General features: G+C 37.1%; 1 protein-coding gene across 4 annotated transcripts in view; it reads left to right on the top strand.

Annotated features, from left to right (window-relative positions):
- The window catches only part of LOC129779502 (uncharacterized), a 247,500-nt gene that overhangs the window by 219,304 nt on the left and 2,478 nt on the right, over window positions 1–25,718 (top strand). For 3 of the 4 annotated variants that reach the window (XM_055787007.1, XM_055787008.1, XM_055787009.1), the window contains one exon: window positions 9,681–10,106. In XM_055787007.1, coding sequence (XP_055642982.1) covers window positions 9,681–10,106 — 426 coding nt within the window. Of the gene's footprint in view, window positions 1–9,456; window positions 9,599–9,680; window positions 10,107–25,718 lie in introns of those variants that run through there. The other variant, XM_055787005.1, reaches the window with a different exon arrangement.

Genomic DNA, 25,718 nt, shown 5'->3' on the forward strand with positions numbered 1-25,718 from the left:
ACTATGATGAAGAGATGCGTTTGAGTGACGGAGGTTATGTCTTGTGTCTGTCACGTCAGTTTCTGTGAAATCTGATAGCTTTATGGGTGGTTCGCGAATCGTGATACTAGCCTACATCTGGAGATTGGTTTGTCGTCCGGAGTGTAAGCATACTGTATTGATGTTATAAAGGAGCTTTAAGAGATTTCAAAAAGATTCTGCAAAAATATCCTAAACAAATTGGAAAACATACACATATGTACATAGAAAAATTGTTAAAATATCTTTTTTATGGAATTTTCCCAGTGGCATAAAAAATAACACTAACAATTCTTATTTTGAACAATTAAAAACAATGGAGTTCCAATTATTATGATTATGACTATTTGAAAATGGATACAACGTTCAAGACAGCCTAAAACTAAACCTGATTGTTTCGTATCATTTACTTCATTAGCCATATGAATGTTGATTCCCATGTAAAAAAGTATGTGAGTTGCAAACTGTAATTTGAAACATTACGAACGTATGCGACATTTAACCAGTACAGTAGTCATAAAACCAATAATGAAATTGTTGGCACCATTGATGAGCCCAAATGAGGTCCCTAGCCGCGAGAACACCTGCTGGCAGTTCATGCATCGATGAGTATCCATGTTCCCTATTGCAATATTACTCGTAAAATGCGAAATAAATCCCACAGCGACGAGTTTTTACAGCATTAAAAAGTTGAATGTAATTTAATGGCGCCGCAATGGAAAGCCGTACTTGAGTGGAAGTTTTGAAATAAAAAAAAAACAACAACACTACCAGCAACAGTTTTATACTTTTTTTTGGATCCATTCCAGGATAAGGAATGGTAATTGAGCCAAAGTGTTCAAATTGAAATTCATTCCGCAAAAAGCCACTTTAGCTGATAGCTAGAGGGAGAGACATGGCAATCGTATCCGAAATGATGGCATGAAATAGAGAACCATTGTCCGTTGAATGTTGTCGTTTGTATGACACCTTTCGAAAATATTTGTGAACAGCCACACATTTTACAGCGTTTGGAAGGATAATTACCAGATACAATTAAAAATGAAGGGGACTATTTCGAAATAAAATATTCTAGTTGCCCCAATTAAAGACGGTTCCTCCTCTTACTAAAAATTGCTGAATTAGATATAATTTTTGATTCGAAACTCACTTTTGGCGAACATTACAATACAATGATCAATAAAGCAAATAGTATGCTCGGCTTCATAAAAAGATTTAGTTACAATTTCAGGGATCCATACATAATAAAAACATTGTGTATAAGTTTTTTGAGATCTATTTTAGAATATTGCAGTGTTGAACAAGAACTGCACTCCAATCGAATAGAATCAGTACAAAAACAATTTTTATTATTTGCCCTGAGAAAGTTAGGTTGGACAACATCTCCCCTTCCCCCATATGAAGCTCGTTGTATGTTAATAAATAAAGGGTGTGTCACATCAAATTGCATCACGGAAAAAACGCTGTAGAAATTCGCCCAGTAGACCGATCCTTTTGAAAATTTTAGACAGTAAAATAAAAACTATTAAACAACTTTTGGCATTTTCTTTTTATTCATACTTCGAGCTCAAGCCCGTATGCTCGCACCTTCCTCTTTACCCCGTCCATAAGGTTCTGTACAACGTCAGGTTGTAGTTTTTTTTTGAACAGAAATCCATTTTCTCTTGAAGTCCGCCTCCGATTTGCCAACTTTTGGGTTCTTCCGGAGGGCCTGCTTCATAATCGCCCAATATTTCTCTATTGGGCGAAGCTCCGGCGCGTTGGGCGGGTTCATTTCCTTTGGCACAAAGATGACCCCGTTGGCTTCGTACCACTCCAACACGTCCTTTGAATAGTGGCACGAAGCGAGATCTGGCCAGAAGATGGTCGGGCCCTCGTGCTGCTTCAATAGTGGTAGTAAGCGCTTCTGTAGGCACTCCTTAAGGTAAACCTGCCCGTTTACCGTGCCGGTCATCACGAAGGGGGCGCTCCGCTTTCCGCAAGAGCAGATCGCTTGCCACACCATGTACTTTTTGGCAAACTTGGATAGTTTCTGCTTGCGAATCTCCTCCGGAACGCTGAATTTGTCCTCTGCGGAGAAGAACAACAGGCCCGACAGCTGACGAAAGTCCGCATTGACGTAGGTTTCGTCGTCCATTACCAGGCAATGCGGCTTCGTCAGCATTTCGGTGTACAGCTTCCGGGCTCGCGTCTTCCCCACCATGTTTTGCCTTTCGTCGCGGTTAGGAGCCTTCTGAACCTTGTATGTACGCAGGCCCTCCCGCTGCTTGGTCCGCTGGACGAATGAACTTGACAAATTCAGCTTATTGGCGACATCCCGGACCGAACTTCTCGGATCACGTCTAAACTACTTAACTACGCGCTTGTGATCTTTTTCACTGACGGAGCATCCATTTTTGCCGTTCTTCACCTTCCGGTCGATGGTTAGGTTCTCGAAGTATCGTTTTAGTACTCTGCTGACCGTGGATTGGACGATTCCCAGCATCTTACCGATGTCCCGATGTGACAACTCCGGATTCTCGAAATGAGTGCGCAGGATTAATTCACGACGCTCTTTTTCGTTCGACGACATTTTTCCAAATTTACGAAAAATTGACAGTGAAGCATGGCCAACGTGATCTATACACTCTAATCTGATTATAAGCGAAAGACGAAGATATTATTCCTAACAATTAAATTTATACAGCGTTTTTTCCGTGATGCAATTTGATGTGACACACCCTTTATTGAAACACTTGAGAAACGCAGAGAAAATGCCACAATTTCTTGTTTAATTGACTTGGTTTCACACAGGATTAGTTCAGAATACTTACATGAAAATCTCAATGTTTATGCACCAACACGAGCCTTTCGACCACGAAATTTGTTCAAACCTACTTCATTTCGAACTATGAATGGTCCACTTAATAGAATGATGAGAACACACAATAAGTACAGTAATGTAATTGATGTGACAATGACGAAGAAATTATTGAAAAAGTCATTGACTGACAGATCATTGTATTCGTGAATTACAGTTTTGTCATATATGTTTGCTGCGTTGCATTTCGTAATTCATTATTAATACAAAATACATGATAACTCTAATAATTGATTTTCATAAATATAGCTATAAATTATTCATTAAGTATATTATAATTGTAATACATAGGAACAAACAATAAGTTTTTTGGTGTTTTCCGAAAGATTATGCATGAAAACATCGTTTTATGAAGAAGGGAGTGATCTGCAACACCTTTGCAGAATATAAATCACAGTGTTATTAGACATTCCCTAACAAGATGTACACGTGTGCTGTTAAACTTTTTTTTTATTTTCTTGAGAATTCGTTCGCTCTTCCAAACCAGAAATGAGCCAGAAATTAGCCCTGCTGAAAGCGTGGCATTGAATTCTTGTACTTGAACCGATTTATTCATTATGGATCTACAAAAAATACATGGCGAGACTGTTATGCTTAGAATATAAACATTGGTGTTGTTTTTTTAAAAGCTGGGAACAAACAATAACTTTTCTGTGTTTTCCAGAAGATTCGGCCTAAAAACATCGTTATATGAAGAAAAGTGAAAATTGTCAAAAAGTAACATGGGACAACTATGCGTTGAACGGCAGTATAGTATTTAAGAAAAAATCACAAGCTTTTTGAGTTTCGCAATCGAAACTTAAGGAAATATGCTAATATGATTATACTAATAACTCACCTTTTAACTCTTATAAGGCCGTGGAAACTAGGCAAGGAATCGACTCAAACTTCAGAGAACATAATCCTTACAGGAGGAAGAACACAATCGCAATCGTCCGTAATCGTTTCCATCCAAATATCTTTCATTTGGTGTTATGTAATCGAAAATTAGTCAAACCAATAAAAAGTTACAAGTTTGAATTAATAGATTTACTCGGCAAAATCGGGAAAATGACATATGAGGGGCTTAGAATGCAAGGGGTGTAAGTGACTTGATCGATTTCTCTTCATCAACTTTTTCTTTAGTTAATAACTCAATTGCAATTGCAACTAAGTTTGCTATAAAATCCGATAGACGGGGTTCTGACCTATCTTCCACTCTGTAAAATACAGCTGAGAATGTATTTGCTACTAAGTTATGACCAAAAGAGAGAGTCGATGTAGAGAAATCGATCAAATCACTTACACCCTTTTCATTCTAAGCCCCTCATATAAAATACAACATATCTGAATAACGAAAAATATATCTGTCTGAGTTTATAATATGTTATGGAAAAGAAATTCAGTGTCATAATTCATAAACGAGTGCTTCCGTGGCCGAGTGGTTAGCGTCTCACATTATCATGCCGGGGGTTCGGGTTCCATTCCCGTTCTGGTCAGGGGATTTTTTTGTCAAAGAAATGTTCTCCGACTTGCACCACAGTGCACAAAGTCACCACAGTCACGCGTATTTTAGAGCTTGCCACTCAGAATGCATTCCAGGCGTGTTATTTGGCATAGGAATCTTAACTAAGTACTAATAAAAATGACGCAAGTAATACCACGAAGTTCCATTCAAGAAGAAGAACAATTCAATGATGATAATTTTCACGAAGCATCTGAATATTCGGCTTCCTTGCATGAACAAATAAATGAAAGAACTCATAAAAGTAAAAACCGCCTCTCAGATTTTTTACATAACATAAAAAACCTCAGCTTTCAGGAAAAAATATATAACTCTTGGTCCCGAAACATGTAACTATAAAAAACCAAATACATTCAATAATCACAAAAACAAAATATTAAGGAAGTTTGAAAATTTGGAGAATCCAAATTTGAGTGAAAGAAAGAGTGACAACGAGAGAAGGGTGAGTCTATGAGAGAGAAAGTGAGGGAGGAAGCGAGAGAGAGAAAGATTATGAGAAAGAAGTAAAGTGAGAAAAGAATAAGTAGGAAGAGTGAGTGAGAGGGAAGATAGTGAGAGAAAGAGTGAGAAAAAGCAAAGATGAGAGTGAGAAGCATGGGTGAGTAAGTGGGGAGCGTAAAAAAATGAGGTAGAATATGAAAATAAATAATTAACTGATATACAATCAAAATCAGACGTCATCAATTTTAATGAAGGAATGAAAATAATCAAATTCAACCAAAAAAGGCTCAAAATGATAATATTAAATATTGAAATTTATTCGAATTTAATTTTAGTTGAACGCGTTGGGGAAACCATCACCCATTTCCGTATTGAGTACACATTATTCAATAATACCACAGAAAAAAAAGTCATGCGATCTCTCAGATTTTCGTAATAATTGCTAGAGTCGTTCCTTATCGTAAGTAATTAGACCCGTATTTTTCATTTCTACGTTAGACTGGTTTTCTTCCAGGCTAGGCTAGTCCAGAAAATCATGATTTTTCAATAATGTGATTTTATTTCGCGAGTCAAAGACCTTTGATGTAGGTTTACAGCCATTTCATGCCAAACTGATATAGTGTTCTCAGATTTTCGTCAAAAGTGGTAGTTTTGTTCTTCATCACAAATTATTAGACCAGTACTTTTTTTATTTTTTTGTTAGGGTGACCATTTCCATTTTGGGGAAGTCCGAAAAATCCGAAAAATCCACTGGACCAATTCAGATGATCGACATACTAAATTAAAGCCAATTAGTCTTTTTTGGAAAAATACTACAGTATAATTTGAATTATGTTTTCGTTATTATTGATTATATTTGTTTTTAATAGTTTTCATGGTCTCGGTACCAAAGGTGCTATTTTTTTATATTTTTCCTGGAAAGCTGAGGATTTTTCAAATAACATATCTCGAAACTAGGGATGCGTTTTTTCGTTTTTGAGTTATGATTTTTCGAAGTTAACCGATGGTCCAAAAATCATTTTTCCCTGTTTTCCCAAAAATGTCTTTTTTCACAATTTTTTTTCATATCTAAAAAGGAAAAATAATACCTCTCTGGTAATTGGATATATTATATGAAAAAACCTCAGCTTTCATGAAAAAACATTAAAAAATATGGCGCCCGTAGTCCCGAAACGGTGTAAGCTATAAAAAACATATATCATCAATAATTACGAAAACAAAATCCTTTTTTATTCAGAGCGTAATATTTTTTTGAAACAAGACTAGCTCATTGGCTTTAATTTGATATGTCGATCATCTGAATCGGTCCAATAGATCAAAAGTTATGATCTTTTGTAGTGGAAAAAATGGGGGAAAATGATTTTTCGGACTATCGGTTAACTTTGAAAAATCATAACTTAAAAACGAAAAAAAACGCCTCTCTGGTTTTGACATATGTTTTGTGAAAAATCCTTAGCTTTCCAGAAAAAATATAAAAAAATATAGCGATTTTGGTCCCGAGACTATGAAAACAATAAAAAACGAATACAATCAATAATAACGAGAATAGAATTCAAATTTTCTGCAGTTATAGTATTTTTTTAATTTGATATGTCGATCATCTGAATCGATGAAGTAGTTCAAAAGTTATGAATTTTTGAAAAAGTCATTTTTGAAAAAAAGAGGAAAAAGTACAGGCAAACCTGTTTTTGTGCGGTTGCTTTTTCTGCGATTTCTCATTTGTGCAACTGTTTAGGTGCGATTTTGTTATTTGTGCAATTAGTTTGCGTGATTCAAGACCCGATGCATTTAAGTGGAAATTAGCATCTAGAGCTCGAAAGTTGTTCACTAGACGAAAACTGTCTACGACAAAGTTGTTACATATAATAGAGCGCTCATTTGTATGTTTTCAAAAATAAAGTGACCAAAAATTCCAATGAAATAAAAAATCTAACTTTCTTATCTTTATAGATAGAGGTAAACATAGCTCGATAATATTGTAGCCCTAGTTATTTTATGTAACCCTATGGATCAATTTTTTTTCTATCTCTTGAAATAACCGATATAGCGTTTTATTTTTGAGTTGCCTTAGGGTCACCATGAAAAAAACAGTTTTTTTTGCTCTAACTTTTATATTTCAAATTTTACATGCAAACTGTCTTGAAAAGACTTTTAGAGCTTGCTAAGGCAAACATTTTGCGATGCAGAACTTGTTAATATCTCAACTTTACTCAAAGTTATTGATGATCGAACTAATTATCAAAGATCGAACTATTATCAAACAAATAAAAATAGAAGTTTAACACGTGTACACCTTGTTAGTGAATGCCTAATAACAATGAGATTTATATTCTGCAAAGTATTGCAGATCACTCCTCCCTTCTTCATAAATCAATAAAATAATCTTTCGAACAACATCAAGTTGAATTGCCCCATGTTAATTTTCTAGGCATAACTGTCCCACCATGAATTTTGAAGTCCGTAAGCAAGAGTGATTGATTCAAATGAGGAGATCTTTTCGCATATCATTAAACAATAGTTTTCTGCTTATAAAAAAAAACCTAGTGTATTGCTAATCAGAAATGCCTAAAGCTTCTGGTAGACAAATATGCTAGAAAACTTTGAATGCGTTTTTTCTCTGTTGCTGATTTTGGAACATGGGACAACTATGCGTAGAACGGCAGCCAACGCAACTTTGGACGCAAAGATTGGAAAAAAAAATATTCTACAAAGTTGCTTAAATTAACTTTGGCTACAACATTGTCGAACTATGCTTATCTCTATTTATAAAAGATAAGAAAGTTATATTTTCTATTTCATCGTCAATTTTGGTCACCCTATTTTTGACAACATAGGAATAAACGCACTATAATATGTAGCAACTTTGTCGAAGACAGTTGGTTTCAGACAGTAATCTCAAGCATTTATTAGACACAGACATCCAAATATTTGGCGGTCACATCTTCGCATTGGTATAAATCTAAGGTCCTGAAAGAGCTTTTGATTCCTCCTCTACATCTGTTTACGATGTGTTGTTGGAGAATCCTTGGCCTGGTTTTACTTTAGAGCGTTGCTCACAACTTCGTATCGATGTGTATGCTTCTCAAACGTCTTAAGGGGGTATTCTGGTGTAGAGACATGAATTTCGGACGTTTTTTCGAGCTCCGTAAAAATAAAACAATGAATAGTTTTACTATCCATTACATCATTATTTGTTCATCTATCTTTTAACAATAAAACAAAAATTGAAGGGAGAAAAAATATTCATAACTAGAAGTCTAGAGTCAAGAATTGATGAAGAGAGAGGGTTAAAAATAAAATTTTGCCATGGCGTACACGATTCCAGCCCTTCTGGTTATCTGAAACAAAAAAAACAAACAGATTCTAAATCAGTAAAGATGGCGCTATCGCATGAACCTCGGACAAGTGAAAAACATTTTTTGACAAAATGGCGGCCGTTTGAAAAACGAAATGCGGTTTAAAACATTTTTTCTTACGTTTCCAGATTTTTTTTTTTAAATAGTAAAATTTATAAAATATAATTTTTTAAAGATTCATGCGATAGAGAGATACATGCAGACTGTATTCATATAAATTCGACATGAATCGGTTCAGTAGAATTTGAGATATCGTGTACGCTAGTTTGAAAAAAACTAGTTTCGAGAAAAACGCGTTTGTAGTTCATTGTTATGGCCTTACCGGATAGATACCACGTCACTAATATGGCTCTAACTCGGTAAATAATGAGATTTTCGATAAGTCCTTTCTAGGGTATATGCATGAATGTCCAACCTAAGAAATAAAAAGGAAAAAAATGGTTTTTTTCAAATTTCTATACTAAAATACTGCCTTAAAATTATTATGCTTCTTGACCAGTTGTACATTTCCGAAAGTTGTCCCTCCTCGTCGTGTTTCCAGATGTTCAAGGTTTTTGTAACTTATTCGGTATATATAATAACTTGTGACTCTCCATCTTGTGGTCTCCATTCCGAGTCACCATTCACGCAAAATTGGACATATTTGTATACGCAATGCTTATTGCGTGTTTGCAACCATTTTGGAAAATTGGCAATTCGATTAGCATGGCTTCGCAATAAGTCTCCAGAATTTTTAATTGGGTTCCGGGCAGAAAATTATAATCATAGAACATCGTTCATTCTTTCTTGAATTCGAAACGAAAACAAAAGGTATGTACCGGAGCAAAGCAACACAAAACAGCATGTCTGAATCCTTTCTATCATAAAAATGTAGTTGGAGCAGTTTTTATTGCCTATCACATACCCACGTCCGACCTTTTTGCCAGAACGGAGTTATCTCTCACCGGCACATTTTCAAATATGCGAATAATGTTATTCAAATGGGGACTGCCGATAACTCATCGGTTCTTATCTAATCAATGAGGTTCCCTTCGAGTAAACATTCCGAGCACGCAAACCGTACCCGGTCAGCATTTACATAGATATTGAACGTTTTGTTTTGTTTGAAATACTTCCGAAGGCGAAAAAAGACCTGAATCTGTCAAACGCACCAAAGGGACAATCAGCACATTGCCATTAGTCAGTCCAGGGAAAGCAGAAAAAAGAAATCTACCGTATATAGATTTAACCCCGAAAGAGGAACCGTACGATCATAGCATTCTGTATCGCTCTTATCTATAACAGTCTGGTGCGGTTATCAATTCGTAAAAGGTTGCTTCCATTAGTAGAATCCCATACGGACTGACGAAAGGCACACTGTTTGTATTTGCTCTATTTTCGCATTCAATAATGAGAAAACTGCTTCCTCCTCCGAAACATGTTAGTTTTCTGCTATCCTCGTTCCATTATCCTAATTACAGATCAAATTAACCCCACTCATTTCCGCTTGTTCCAATTTCAGATGACCCACCTTCAGCGGCAACGCTTGGAATCGGTCAGCGACAATAGCGCTCCGTCCACTTCGAGCAAATCGGACAGCTCCGATGGTTCCGCATCGGAAATCTGCGAAGTCATCCAAGAGTGGTCGCTGGACAGTGAATCCCAATCGATTCCCAGCCAAAATAGCAGCGGAAGCAGCAGTACCAGCAGTGGTAGCCACCATCACCACCATCATCACCATCATCATAATCATCATCTCCGACAGCAACAACAACAACAACAACATAACCAGCAACAGCCACTCACAGGACTAAATGGGAATTACATCAACGAAGATGACAACGAGCTGGAGTATAGCAAACACGATCTGATCAGTCTGGACAACGGCATGATTACGGACTTCGAGCGCGCCCAGGTTGAGAGTTTCTTCAGCGGACTGGGAACGGAGGTGAGTACTGTTCTGCGGTTGAGTGTAATTTACTAGGAAATATATGTGAGTGATTAATGTGGTTTACACCTTCGTTGGTGATGCCGGTCATGATACGAGGTGGGCGAGTGAGCGAGACAATAGCCATCCGGTATTTGCATGGCATCGGGTTTGTGATTCACCAAGAGCGGAGGATGTTTAATGCGATTCGGTGTTAAATTATTATTAATGGTTATTAAGGTTTATTGAACAGTTAGGTTCTATTGAAATGGGATGGTCAATTAGCCTTCCGGCATTGAGTGAAAATTATTCAATCTACTATGAATGAATATTAATTATCGTAACATAGGAGGGTCCTAACCTATTTCACAAGAATCAGTGTCCTTTTTAAGGACTTGTTCCATCACAATATCCAAAGTATATAGAATAGCGAATTAAGGATAGTTGTGTGAATGAGTAAACATATAATAGTTACATATTGATGTACTTACATAAAGTATTAGGCACAAATTGAAGTCCAATCAGCTTCGTTTTGTAATAAATATTGTAAAATCAATAACATTGTCTAGTTAAATAGTGATAAACGGACACCAAATCATATTTATTTAGATAGACGGACAGATAAATAAAATAAAAATAAAAGGCTTTTCAATTGAATGTGTTTTTCCAACTAATTTTCATAATTTTTTTGGCATATAAACCTGACTGTTCAAATCCGTTGTTCCGTTCTCGAGTTTAATTGTGAGGAACGGACACCAAATCATTGTTATTTCCAGACTTCCTGTTCGTGCGCTTTATTTTCGAGAAACGGGTATCGATTTTCTCTTCCTCACAACCCTTCCATGGGCAAGCGATGAGATAGGGCTTTAGCACACGAGCCTGGATTCGGTTCCTTCTCTTCTCTTTCGTAAAATATTGAGATGCGCTCAAGAATACCTCGTTGCACCTCAACATGAGCGATGCACACGTGTTTAAAGTGACCAGACTTCCCGCGTTACGCGGGACAGTCCCGCATTTCAATAAAATGTCACGCGTAAGATTGCGTCCCGCGAAACGTCCCGCATTTGGCAAAAGAAGTGAAAATGTCCCGCGATATCAATATATTTGAATATTACGATTTGATCACGTTGATTGTCTTAAATGGATAAACCTCAAAAAAAAACTTTTATTTGGCAGACTGTTCAAGACCGCTTCCAATGGTTTCATCGCACCAACAGTGGACTTTTTGTTTAGAGACAGCAACAAAATTGGAAAATGGTTTTTATAAAAGTCTCCTATTGATCCCCAGTGACCAACGTGAGTCAGACGGAAAGTTCATCTTTGGTCCTCTAGCTCGGTCAGGGCTTATCGTGTTGAATAAGCCGGAAGAACTAGTGTATACTGGACAGGAAGAGGCAAGATTGTTTGATGAAGTATCGTAAATGAAGCACTGGGCGGCCTTACGGAAGATGGCCGGAATCTCAGCCATGGCCGATGAAAAAATGAATGTCCGCGTGTTCTTTTACCTTTTCGTGGGTGGTTAGCTGTCTCTCTATTTTGGCCTTCGCCCAAAAGTTTTCTATCGGGCGACGATATTTATCTCCAACCAATGCAGTGATATTTTGGCATAATGGGCTGATCCCAGGTTCGGCATAAAGACCACATCACCTTCGCAACTTCCGGCAAGCACTTCGTACTGTATATCTCCCCGTTCACAATGTGACTCGAAAGAAGACCGACTTGGACATTCCCTTCTCATCTGTCAGAGAAGGACCTTCTTCGAGAACTTAAAGGGCGTGTCACATCAAATTGCATCCCGGAAAAAACGCTGTAGAAATTCGCCCAGTAGACCGATCCTTTTGAAAATTTTAGACAGTAAAATAAACTAATATTTCTCTATTGGGCGAAGCTCCGGCGCGTTGAGCGGGTTCATTTCCTTTGGCACGAAGATGACCCCGTTGGCTTCGTACCACTCCAACACGTCCTTTGAATAGTGGCACGAAGCGAGATCCGGCCAGAAGATGGCCGGGCCCTCGTGCTGCTTCAATAGTGGTAGTAAGCGCTTCTGTAGGCACTCCTTAAGGTAAACCTGCCCGTTTACCGTGCCGGTCATCACGAAGGGGGCGCTCCGCTTTCCGCAAGAGCAGATCGCTTGCCACACCATGTACTTTTTGGCAAACTTGGATAGTTTCTGCTTGCGAATCTCCTCCGGAACGCTGAATTTGTCTTCTGCGGAGAAGAACAACAGGCCCGGCAGCTGACGAAAGTCCGCTTTGACGTAGGTTTCGTTGTCCATTACCAGGCAATGTGGCTTCGTCAGCATTTCGGTGTACAGCTTCCGGGCTCGCGTCTTCCCCACCATGTTTTGCCTTTCGTCGCGGTTAGGAGCCTTCTGAACCTTGTATGTACGCAGGCCCTTCCGCTGCTTGGTCCGCTGGACGAATGAACTTGACAAATTCAGCTTATTGGCGACATCCCGGACCGAACTTTTCGGAGCACGTCTAAACTGCTTAACTACGCGCTTGTGATCTTTTTCACTGACGGAGCATCCATTTTTGCCGTTCTTCACCTTCCGGTCGATGGTTAGGTTCTCGAAGTATCGTTTTAGTACTCTGCTGACCGTGGATTGGACGATTCCCAGCATCTTACCGATGTCCCGATGTGACAACTCCGGATTCTCGAAATGAGTGCACAGGATTAATTCACGACGCTCTGCACAATGCTCCAGGAGGTGCATTTAAGTAGAAATTAGCATTTAGAGCTCGACAGTTATTCTCTAGAAAAAAAAACTGTCTTCGACAAAGTTGTTACATACAATAGAGCGCTCATTCTTAATGTTTTCAAAAATAGGGTGACCAAAATTGTCGGTGACATAGAAATACATCTTTCTTATTTTTATAGATAGAGGTAAACATAGTTTGACAATGTTGTAGCCCCAATTATTTGTAGAACAACGTTTTTTTCTATCTCTCGAAATAACCGAAACAGCACCTTTTTTCTAAGTTGCGTTAGGGTCACCATTAAAACTGTCTTCGAAAGACTTTTAGAGCTTACTAATACGAACATTTTTCGATACAGAACTTGTCAATATCTCAACTTTACTCAAAGTTTTTGATATTTCTTCCCAAAAAATAAGCTCTCTTTAATTGTTTATCATTCTTTCTGGGGCAAACATAAACAAAGTTTATAGGTGGCATTTGGAAAAACAGAGTTCGCTCTATATGATATGTGATTTTCAGAACTATGTTATTTTTCATGTTTGAGTCAATTAAAATTGTAATCATGAGTTTTTGGGTAAAAAAACATCCATAACTTTGAGTAGGATTAAAATATTGACAAGTTCTGCAATCAGCACATCGCAAAGTGTTGATCTTGATAAGCTCTAAAAGTCGTACGAAGTTTTGATGTAGGAATTTTAAATATAAAAGTTGAGCAAAAACCCCGCTTTTTCATGGTCATCCTAATGCAACACAGGAAAAAAGCGCTAAATCGATTATGTTTAAAAATAGAAAAAAGCTTTGTTCTACAAAGTTGATTAAAATATTTGGGGCTACAATATTAACGAACTATATTTATCTCTATCTATAAAGATAGGAAAATTAGATTTCTTATTTCATCGACAATTTTGGTCACCCTATTTTTGATAACTTAAAAATGAGCGCTCTATCATATGTAACAACATTGTGGAAGACAGTTCTTGTCTAAAGAATAAAAAGCTCCCACAAAATTGTTTTTTACCTAAGTTGCATTAGGGTTACCATGAAAAACCGGTTATTTTACTCTAACTTTTATATTTAAAATTCTACATCAAAATTGTCTTCGTACGACTTTGAGAGCTTATCAAGACCAACATTTTGCGATGCAGAATTTGTCAATATCTCAATCCTGCTTAATGTTATTGATGGGTTTTCATCCAAAAACTCATGATTTCGATTTTAATTTACTGAAATACAAAAAATTACAAATCTTTTAAAACCACATATTATATAGAGTGAAATTTGATCTTCAAATTCCGTCAACAAACATTTTTTCATGTTTGCCCCAAAAATAATGACAAGCAATTGAAGAGAGCGTATTTTTTGAGAAAAAATATCAATGAATTTGGGTGAAGTTGAGACATTGACAAGTTCTGCATCGCAAAATGTTTGTATTAGTATGTTCTGAAAGTCTTTCGAAGACAGTTTGTATGTAGAATTGGAAATTTAAAAGTTAGAGCAAAAAAACAGTTTTTTTAAGGTGACCCTAACTTAGAAAAAAGGCGCTATATCGGTTATTTCAAGAGATACAAAAAAAACTTTGTTCTACAAAGATGTCTCAAATAACTGGGACTACAACATCATCGAACTATGTTTACCTCTATCTATAGAGATAAGAAAGTTAGATTTTTTATTTCATCGAAAATTTTGGTCACCCTATTTTTGGCAACATGAAAATGAACGCTCTATCATATTTAACAACTTTGTCGAAGACAGTTTTTGTTTTGATGGTTTTGATGGTTAATCGTTTATACATGATTCACTTTTCGTTTAAAACTGCGAAAAATGATTAAACAGTAGCTGTTCGGATTTCCGGTGAAGAATTTTCGCAGCAGTTTTATTTATAACAGCTCGAATCTGTAAATAGTTTTATTTTAATAAATAAATAGAGTACAATTGTTAATCAGTAAATCAGCTCACATTTTTTGGTCTTATAACCCGTAAACTGAATAATTTTCCGATATGAACAATTCAATTCTTCTAACTCCTAAAATAGTATTTTTTTTTAGTAAATTATTTCACAAACCACTAATGAATTCACCTTTTCGCTAATTTCAATTTAACCAATTATTTCTTTTCAATCTTCTATAGTTAAATCCTATTTCCTATCACTTTAATCCTTTAGTCCACTTTCAGCCAACTGTATTCTTCCACTTCCTTCAATTTTTAGATTTCATCCTACTACAATTTCCTACTCAATACTCTGTAAAGACCCTTTTCATCTATAATTCGCTTATTCAAATTATTATTCTCTTCTTCGATTGTTCTTCAGGGTTTCATCTATCTCTATCTATGTGCTATAAACAGTTTCCTATTATTTCACGCGCAACATCCCAGCCCATTCTAACTCCGACAACTCCGACAAGGGGATTCGGTGCATGGCGGGCTAACTGTAGCAACAAACTAACAAATTCTGAAACACCTCTCAGTCAAAGCCGTCCAGAGTTTTACTTTACTTTCTTTTTTATTCAAACAGTTTATTAGAAAATTGATAACTTTTGATACATAAAACGTAATAACAATATCGAGTTGGGTCGGTTCTTCGTTCCTCAGAACATCGGTTTGCCGCTCTGGCATGGATCGAACGAGTTGTTCAGCATAATCTCTGGCAAAGTTCTCTCATTCAAACTCCAATGCTGTTTGCAGTGACTCCCTAATTGTTATACGATGCTTTCTGATGTCAACCGTCCATCTATTACCAGAAATTCTCAATATGGTTAAGTTCAACTGATTTTGCGGGTGGTTTCACTACATTCGTGCTGTGGCTTCATGTGGCTGTTTGCTTTGGATAATAATAACAGTTGAATGTTCAGGATATACTATTTTTTTTTGCGCTGGCTTTCATGACCTTCTTCAGATAAAATTTTCAACATCAGATGCAGACATACAACCCCACACCATCACCATTCTATCACCATTTTTGACTGTTACTCCGATATTCTTTGGTTTCAGATATTCATTTGGCATTCGAGTAGAAATCGACTGACAGATGAATGATCAGATACGAATGAATAACCATATTTTGTTGAAAAAAATTGGATTTTTAAATCGTCGATCCCCAAAGCTTCTTCACTATTTTCAAATCATACAACAAGTGTATCACTTTGTTTGCTTTGCTGATGACTGGGAATCGCTACGCGATTCTGTTTGTAGATCCATACTAGACAAATCTGCAACGAACGAGTAAAATTTGTCAGCAAGGGATTTCCAAGAATTGAATAAACTGTAATTTATGGACGATGTTCTGAATTATAGTTATTCGTTCGTCTGCGCGGGCTTCTTTTTGAAATGACGCCCTCACCAGTTATTGAACTTGAAGGTGTATGGACTGTCTCAATTTTCCACTCGATTGATCCCAAACCAAACTGCTATCTTTTGCCTAATTTCACACTTACAATTATAATTTTTCCACACATGCTCCTATCCTTCGTTGAAGTTCTCGTGTAAATAAGTTCATAACCTAGTCACCTGGATGATTCCATCAAAACAGTACTCATTGACACAAACCTGAAAAAAACAATATCAGAAATTTCATCTCGCTATACCGATGTTTTGAATCCTAGAAATCGTCGGAGAAGTTGCTTGAAATGCTATCCCGCACTGTATGAAAAACACATCTTAATCCTGATTAAAATGAAATCACAGTCCTACGTCAAGCTCCCGTCCCTGTCGATAGGCACAGAACTTTTTAAGTCATCTATGGCTTTATTCGTGTTTGATTAACCTAAAGTTTCCTAAGAAATTTTAGACATCATAAAAATGCACAATATTGAAATAGTCAATTCTTCTGCTTCGTTTATTTTTGCTGTCAATTCCTTTCAATTTTGAAAAAATGGCTTCCATTGACGATTGAAACTGTTCGAATAATCTATGTTCATTTTCATCATTCAGGTGCTTGATTTCACATGCCGATTTTACCAATATGGATAGTCTTGAACTTTCTCCCGAAAAAAGTAGAGGCGTTTGTGCTGGAGGCACAGACGGAAACTTGACGTAGGACTTTGAGAACAATTGCTTTCGAATTGAGTTCTTTCATTGCAAAATTTTCGATATTACCGACGTACTCAATGTTATATCCTACATGATAGAGACGTACATTGAGCATGATATAATTAGACAACAACCTTTCTAATAAAATCTCTATCAACGTTCAAACGTTTGAACCAGGCTCTCGTCAAAGCTTTGGGAATAATGTGTTGTGGCCTTCTTCCAAGTCATCTTCTCTCCTTTGATTCTGATAAGTGTTGCTATCGTAATAATTCCTCATATGCAACGACTACCTGGAAAGAAAAGAATCTAATGTAAGAAGTAATGGATGAACAAAGATTCTTTGTATATGGTATCAGTTGTGTTAAAAATGACTTGATATATGAAACGACTTATTTCTATTTTCATAAATAAAAACCAAGGTTTGTTCCCGCTCGAGAACTGGTCGTTTGCATTGTTCATACAGCGAGAAAAATTGGAAACGTGGAGAAATATTAGAAAAAGTGATTTCCAATATGATCTATATATAGTATATAGTAAGAAAAATTGATAATTGTGTTCGGTATTGGTAATTACCTTATATTACATTGATGATTTTTTTCATTATTTCATCCATACATAACACAGGAAGCATCTGGTCTAAGATCACAAAGGGCGGTTTTCAACTTATCTCGTTCCACTTCGGTATCTTTTATCTGATACGCACCATTCAACTACTGTTTACCATCCTGTTATCATCACTCGGTAAACGCTGGTGGAGTGAACAAACAATACCCAACAACCAAACAGAACGGCCCTTTTCAGGGCCACCGAATCATTATCAAAGAGTTTAACGATGTAATTCTTCCAAGATATCCAAAATCAACAGTTAGCCTAACGGAATCCAACGTCAATCGTGTCAGAAGTTATTGATGGGTCTTATGGGTCATGATTTCTCCAAAGTATTTCTAGCTGGGGTGATTTCCCGTATACATTCGGAAATATATTCGCGATCGTCTCGTGGATCGCAGATGGTTTTGACGGGTAACACTTTGTAGCGAGAACACTATGTAAATTCTTTCTTTTTTTATTTCAATCGGACTGTTCTATACATTTTATCACATTCACTATTGACCTCCAAATCCATCTGTCACATGAATAATTCGGAGTACTTGGGCAAACTAGAACTTGAGAAATACTTCAGCTATCTTTAATGCAACCTTTATTCCACGAATGCTTAAAGCAGTATTTTAGTCTGAAAAAAGTTCTACTGAAGCGACTCATGTCGAATTTATATGGATACAATCTGCAACATCTTTTTATCGCATGAACCTCTAAAAATGATATTTTTTTTTAAATTTCATTATTTTTAAAAAAATGGGAAACGTAATAAAAGACGTTTCAAACCGCATTTTGTTTTTCAAACGGCCGCCATTTTGTCAAAAAAAAGTTGTTTTTGACTAGTCTGAGCTTCATGCGATAGCGGCATCTTTACTGATTCAGAATCTGTTCGATTTTTTTGTTTCAGATAACCAGAAGGACTGGAATCGTGTACGCCATGGCACAACTTTTTTTTAACGCTCTCACTTCATCAGCTCTTGACTATTCTAGTTATGAATATTTTTTCTCCGTTCAATTTTTGTTTTATTGTTAAAAGATAGATGAACAAATAATGATATAATGAATAGTAAAAGTATTCTTTGTTTCATTTTTACGGAGCTCGAAGAAACGTCTGAAATTCGTGTCTCTACACTAGAATACTCCCTTAAGGCCGGAGAGCTGACCTTCGGTGTGAAATTTTTAGTTTGAATTAATATAAATACAAATTACAAATCTCACAGTTATATTGATTTGAAAATGAGTCTAAAGAAAGATCTGATGATCTGATCAATCTAAAGAAATAGACTATTTGATACTCATTTACTACATAAAAGGCGAAATAACAAAATCATGCAGAAAATTGTGTTTAATTTAGGTTACGGAACGAATTTTGTAAGTGAACGCAAAGCGCAGGAGAGGTTTAGCCGATTTCGTTTAAAAAAATGCAAGTCGTTAGAAAAAAAATCACAACTATCTCTACTGCTCACAACTAAATAGATTATACAAAGCGATTGAGAAAAAAAAAGTGATGAAACGGATAATCTTCTTCTTGAATGGCGTTAACGTTCCCTGTGGAACTTTTGCCGTCTCAACGTGTGCATTAATTAGCGTCATTTATTAATACTTAGTTGAGATTTCTTAAGCCAAATAACACTTGAATGTATTCCGAGGGGCAAGCTCTTGAATACGCGTGACCACAGTGCAAGTCGAAGGAAATTTCTTTGACGAAAAATCCTCCGGCCAGAACGGGAATCGAATCCGAACACCCGGCATGACAATGTGAGACGCTAACCACTCGGCCACGGGTTGAAACGGATAATGGATTGACCGGATACGCGATAACTTGCCGGATTACCGAACACTCTACTCTTTATTTGCGAATACAAATCTGAGAGAAACTGTATGCGTGCATGGAGAAAATAAAGTTAAATTTTCGAGATAAAAAAAACGTATTTGAATGCAAATCATGAACGAATATAATTTTTTCGTTTCGTATTAATATCCTATTTAATAGTGTATCAAGTTTTCTACGAGAAATGTGGAACTGATTTTTTTCCTGATATTATAATACAAGAGTTTTTGTGTATATATAGAAATAATTTTAATACTGCTCGAGTAAGCGTAAGAACTACACGTTTTAAGTATGCAAAGAACATCAATCCTTTTTTTTCCTTCAACATTGGAGAGTTTAGAACTGAACTATTAAAGAATTTAGTAATCTGAGAAGAGGTACTCTTACTTCACTACAAATCAAAACTATTATAGGCGAAAAAAATCATTGATTTGACGACACAACAGTTGATCGAGTAGTGCGTTAGGCTTTGTAAACACTTTGAAAAAAATAATAAAAAATAGATGCTCTGGTTTCCTATGTATATCTGAAGTAAATCCCATGTGGATTTACCTCCGATGCTGTATTTGAAAAGGGTTTGGACAAGGACGAGACTGCACGAAGCACACTGAACACTGAAACGGATAGCAACAAATGATACATCTTGATGATATTATGACTCAGTTCACGAATTCTGCCGTGAGTCAGAGAACTTGACGTAATATTTTATTACTCTGACCTTCTACCTGACGCGCTCGTTTTAAGAAAACAAATAACCAAGTCTGGCGGTTTATGTGGTCTGCTTGCAGCACATGAACAATACAATACAGCCATTCAAACATCTTAAACAAACAGTTTAGCAACACGATTAGTTCCGCACCAATCATCACACGGCTCGAGGCTGAGTGCACGTGTCTCGCTCACGTCATCTCGCCGCTGGTTGGGTCCCGGTTTTATTTTCGCGCTAATTATCGAGACGAGCAAGCGCAGCATCCATAACTCACCCTCCTTCGCGGCGGATACAAAACAACAACACAATTTGTTCTATTCATTTGTGCTGAAATTGATTTCAGATGAAGCGTGATTTGTTTCACGAAGACGAAGTAAAATGTATCGCTTTATGTATCGTCGTTTGACGTTTGTGGCGGGACACGTGTTGGCTTATATGTGTGTTTCATTCATCAACCAATCTTGAGTTTTGAGAGGCTCATTGCGTTTGCAATGAAGGTGAAACTTCAGTCAACTTTTGCACCGTTGAACTCGTCTTCTTCGATGGACACTGGACTTAATCGAAAAATCTCGATTACCTGAATACATTCTTCAACAAACTCACCATTCTGTTAAAAATCTTGACATAATCCGCTTAGAATTGACGCTGATATTTGAATCACCCAATTGGAAGAGCAGAAGGCAAGTCTAAACAAAACAAAAACATGCTGACACATCGGGGGAAGATGACAAATCTTTTGCCTACTCTGCAGGCGATTATCAGCCGACTTTTTCACACTGTGTCACATATGTTCGAACCCATAATCACATGCGGAAATAAACAGAGCGTAGCATGAAACGATAGAATGTTCAACCCTAACAAGCCACTCTAATATATGGTAATACGAGGGGATGGCAGCTTGTGAAGGAATTACCAGAGTCAAGTTATGCAAATCACTCAAACAGTCATAAAAACTCTCCCTATTGGACTATTTGGGACTTATTTGGGGCAACATGGGAGAATGTTGATTTAAGGGGTGCGCTTCTACTTCGACAGATGGGTATGTACTTGGGAACTGGTTCAGGTTTCAAACTAGGGAATTAATATGATTTTTACTGTAGAGTATATAAGCAAAACATATAATTCACTAACTTAGGCCGCTAAAGTAAATACAACTAAACAACTAGCTTTGAAGCTATATTTCAACTAAACCCTACTGCACAAAAAATCAGCTGTTGCCTTCATGGCCTTTATACATGTAGGGTAAAACAGTACAAAACGCACCGGTGAGGTCATATGGCCCAAGCCACTAATTGTTAGAAATCTTTGGATTAGTCATTGAAATGATGGACTACTTTATTAATTTTAATTCGCAGTTATCTCTTTTACATAACCACAGTACACACACATACCCACCACAATAAAATAAGATACAAATTGAGACAAAACTAAAGCATCTACCTAATCTGTAGATATTCATGGTTGCTTCGTAAGGTTTCGCGGTTAGTCAATGTTTAATGTTTAGATTTCAAGATTTCTACACTCTACCTCCACATTGAATCATTGAACTTAATGATCACGCCTAAAAATTGGGCCAACTTGTGATATTTTACAAAAAATTTGTCAAAATTTGTGAAAACAATAATTGGGGAATGCACCGAAAAAAATATGTCTTATTCAGGTTACAAACACAAACGTCGGCTTTGACCAACACCCTGGCATGCCTTTTTGTAGCTCGCATAGAAAATCATACGCATAGGAATTACTCCAAGCCGCACTCACATTGCGGAACAAACAAAAGGAAGTTGACATCACGACTGAATTGACCACAATCACATTGCGAAAAGAACAAAATAACCGTTTGAGCCATTTCTATGCCGCCTATGCTCAATTGCATACGGTTCTGACTTTTTCTCTTTGCTTTGATGACACTTGTTTGGGTCTAATTGGTTGCAGAATGTGATGAAATTACAACAAGCTTATTGGTGTTGTTAATATTTATCTGAAATTTTATTCAAGTAATTGATTTTTAATAAGCTATGTGTAGCATCGAAGTTGTTTCTATGAAACATGACAAATGAAAGTATTCTTATTGACTTCTCGATAAAAAAAAACAGATTGACATTATGGGCATCCTGCAACACCTCTGTGATTTTTGTATATATGTAATACAAGTGTATAATTTCAGTGATCGAATAATTCACATCGTTGTGATTCATCACAACAAACATGATGCTGCACCCAATAGAAGTTTGTATCGTTACATGGATTGATGGGCAGAAACCAATAGATGGACCCCTGAAGGTTGGCCTGGTTCAAGACAGCTTTTACTGCAGATTAACAGAAAGATCTGGTGAAACACATCATCCAGATGTCGCAATGTATTTTCGGATTAACAGATATTTTCATGAATTTGGCAACATTTTCGTGGCTCTAGAAAAAAAAATGTCAAAATATTGTTTGACGTCTCACTCCATTATTATGGTGCGTTCTGACCATGGATTATGGCATCCACCCTATGTTTCGAACTGTCGTCGGAAATATTCAAAATTCTCTGCAAATTCGATTATTTTTTTGTCAAATTAGATCAGTGATATAATTGGCAGTGATGGAACAAGTATTCTAGCATGAATCAATAACAACAAGCGCGGTAAATGACTGATTTGCTCAAAGGGTGCTTTTTTACCACCCTCCCCTATATAGAACAATAGTAAAATCAATTTGGTAAAAGATTACTTCCTGCTACGGGAAGTTAACTGTGTCAACTGCAGGGATGCCGGGTTTATTTTCAAATGTCTTCACATGGTATGAAAAAATCAGGGGTTAGACATCAATTGAATATAGGCTACCCAAAATCAAAATCAATATGGCGTTATTTGTTTACCAACATATCATTTGCGAGGATTGAAATCGTAGAAATCATGGAGATAGTAAAAATAAAGAAAAATGCGCTGCTTTATTTCTAACTGCATGAGCGATTTGCGAAGCTGTACACCGAAATGCTGACGAAGCCGCATTGCCTGGTAATGGACGACGAAACCTACGTCAAAGCGGACTTTCGTCAGCTGCCGGGCCTGTTGATCTTCTCCGCAGAGGACAAATTCAGCGTTCCGGAGGAGATTCGCAAGCAGAAACTATCCAAGTTACCAATTTTCGGTAAATGCTGCCAATCTATAGTCATTTTCTACCGTTCTAATTATTGGTATATCCTACGGGGAGAAATTGGTAAACATATATGTCGAGCAGAACCATGATTCGTAAGCCCAATATCGGCTACAATTTCCCGACGAAAAGGCCCGTATTAGAATTATATCAAAACTCTTACCTCCGTATTGCCTTATGACAACAATAAAAATAGTGAATGCGTGCTTTTCTCACCAGTCTTCAGATATGGCAGCATTCATGTTTACTTATGTTATCTAGTAAAATATACTAACCTCTTGTAAGATTACAATAACGCCTCTGGTCAGTGTTTTCAATCGCTCTCTCTTATCCGGTGAGTTTCCAGTCTGTTGGAAGGAATCCTTTTTCCCGATTCACAAGAATGATAGTAAAAGGAATGTATCTAATTATCAAGGAATAGCTGCATTAAGTGCTACCTCCAAGCTATTCGAGTTAATTATTCTCGACAACTGGCCCAAAATTTTGCCCACTGCATTTCGGAGGACCAATACGGCTTCATATCCAAGCGTTCGACGACTACCAATTTAGTGGAGTTTACTTCGTTCATCATCCACGAAGTTGAACTAGGCCATCAAGTAGATGTCATCTATACGGATCGCTCTGGAGCGTTCGACAAAACAAATCACGATATTGCTTTGGCTAAATATGACAGATTAGGCGTTCATAACAATCTGTTTGCCAGACTATCCTCTTACCTAACTGGTCGAAGTATGTCTGTTAAAATTGAAGACTATGTTTCTTCTCCTTTCCTCGTGACACCCAACGTTTCTCAAGGCAGACATCTCGGACCATTTCTGTTTCTGAACGATGTTAACAACATTCTAAAATGCCTTAAGTTGTCGTACGCTGATGACCTTAAACTGTAATTAGTGATACGGAAACCAGGCGATGCTATTTTTCCACAGGAACAATTGGAAGCTTTCGCCGAGTGGTGCCAACTGAACCGCATGTTACTCAATATTTCCTAATGCTCCATAATATCATTCGACGGACATCTTGCATTGATTCATCATAAGTATGTCCTATCGGACACTAGCTTGAAGCGGGGATCAACTGTCAGGGATCTGGGAATACTCGTTGATTCTAAGTTCACATTCAAGGATCATGTCGCTTACATGGTATCAAAAGCTTCCTCTCATCTCGGCTTCATATTTCACTTCGCTAAAACATTCGAAAATGTAAATAGTTTAAAAGCTTTCTATTGCTCATTGATGCGATCCATTTCGGAGTACTTGGCTGTAGTGTGGTGTCCATACTCCCCAAACGAGACGAATCGCATCGAAGCCATCAACGGAGGCGCTCTGAGGCATCTTCTGTGGAATGATACCAACAATTTACCCAGTTATGAAAGCCGTTGAATGCTTATACATCTTGAACTACTGGAGGCGAGACGCAACATTGCGATGGTGATCTGATTCAGGGAAACGGCTTCTAACATGATACAATATCCCGAAAAGGAATTGAAGCGATCATCTTCGGGTAGTGAAGCACAAACGAAGCCCAAACTGAATTGGCTTTGATCGTCCAAACGACATTCATTGTGTCATTTGGGACTTTATTACTATATTATTTAATACCTTGCTTGTTACGTTACAGCTTGCTTGTTAGATACAATCCTACACTTGTGGTAGTTGCGAACTTTTTTTTCGCAAATGTGGGACCTCGTAAACGCCGAAGTCTTTAAATTGTTGTAGGAGAAGTGGGGGCATAGTGGTCATCCTAAGGAATATGCTCATTTCCAGCGTCCACATACCGTTTCAATTCCCATTTCTCGAAGAATATTATAGTTCAACTCATTGTTGTTCGTGATATCAAACCGTTTTTACTATAAAAATTCAAAATCGAACTTTTTTTTTGCTTGGAGGTAAAGGTGTCACCTGTGGGGGGTAAAGTGGTCACTCGCATATATCAAGCTAAATGGGATAGACTTATGCATTTTTTTGTCCAAATTTGTTCAAATCATATTTGATGTAGTAGGTACATGTAGGAAGTAAGCTTGGCCTATTCACCTAGAGTCTCAATTTCAATTTTCTCATGCATAAAAAACGTAGTAAGAAACACATAACGTTCCGCATAATGAGGCTTGGTTTAGTTGGAGTGGCATATTTATCCAGAGTCAAAGCCACAAAAGGATCCTCTTCAAGAGCAGAATGTGATGCGGTATATCAGCTTTAGTAAGCAGAACATTGTAAGTCGTTATTCACCTATGACCACTTTGCCCCCAAACATCAAAGTAATTTCTATGCTAATTAATCGCTGAGATTAAACAAAATACCTGTTCACCTCTCCTAGAATATGTGAACAGTCCTCCAAACTGATGATTTGTCCGATATATCAGATTGAATAAACTAAATATTACGAGAAATTCTTTAGATACCATGCGCACATAACTACGGCCTAAGGCAAGGCGCAAATTGAGAAGCGTATAGCGCTCGTAAACGAACACGAGACCACCAACACGACTCATACGTGCCACAAACGTAGCGTGGTGGAGCGCATATTCAGTCGCAGTTTGGTGTAAATAACGTGCCACTCGCATACAATGTCTGATTCACACAGTTTTGCGCGATATATTTATTTACTAACACAATCAACCGACCGGTACGACC

The sequence above is a fragment of the Toxorhynchites rutilus genome, chromosome 3 (assembly GCF_029784135.1).
Source record: "Toxorhynchites rutilus septentrionalis strain SRP chromosome 3, ASM2978413v1, whole genome shotgun sequence".
In the NCBI taxonomy this organism is placed as follows: Eukaryota; Metazoa; Arthropoda; class Insecta; order Diptera; family Culicidae; genus Toxorhynchites; species Toxorhynchites rutilus.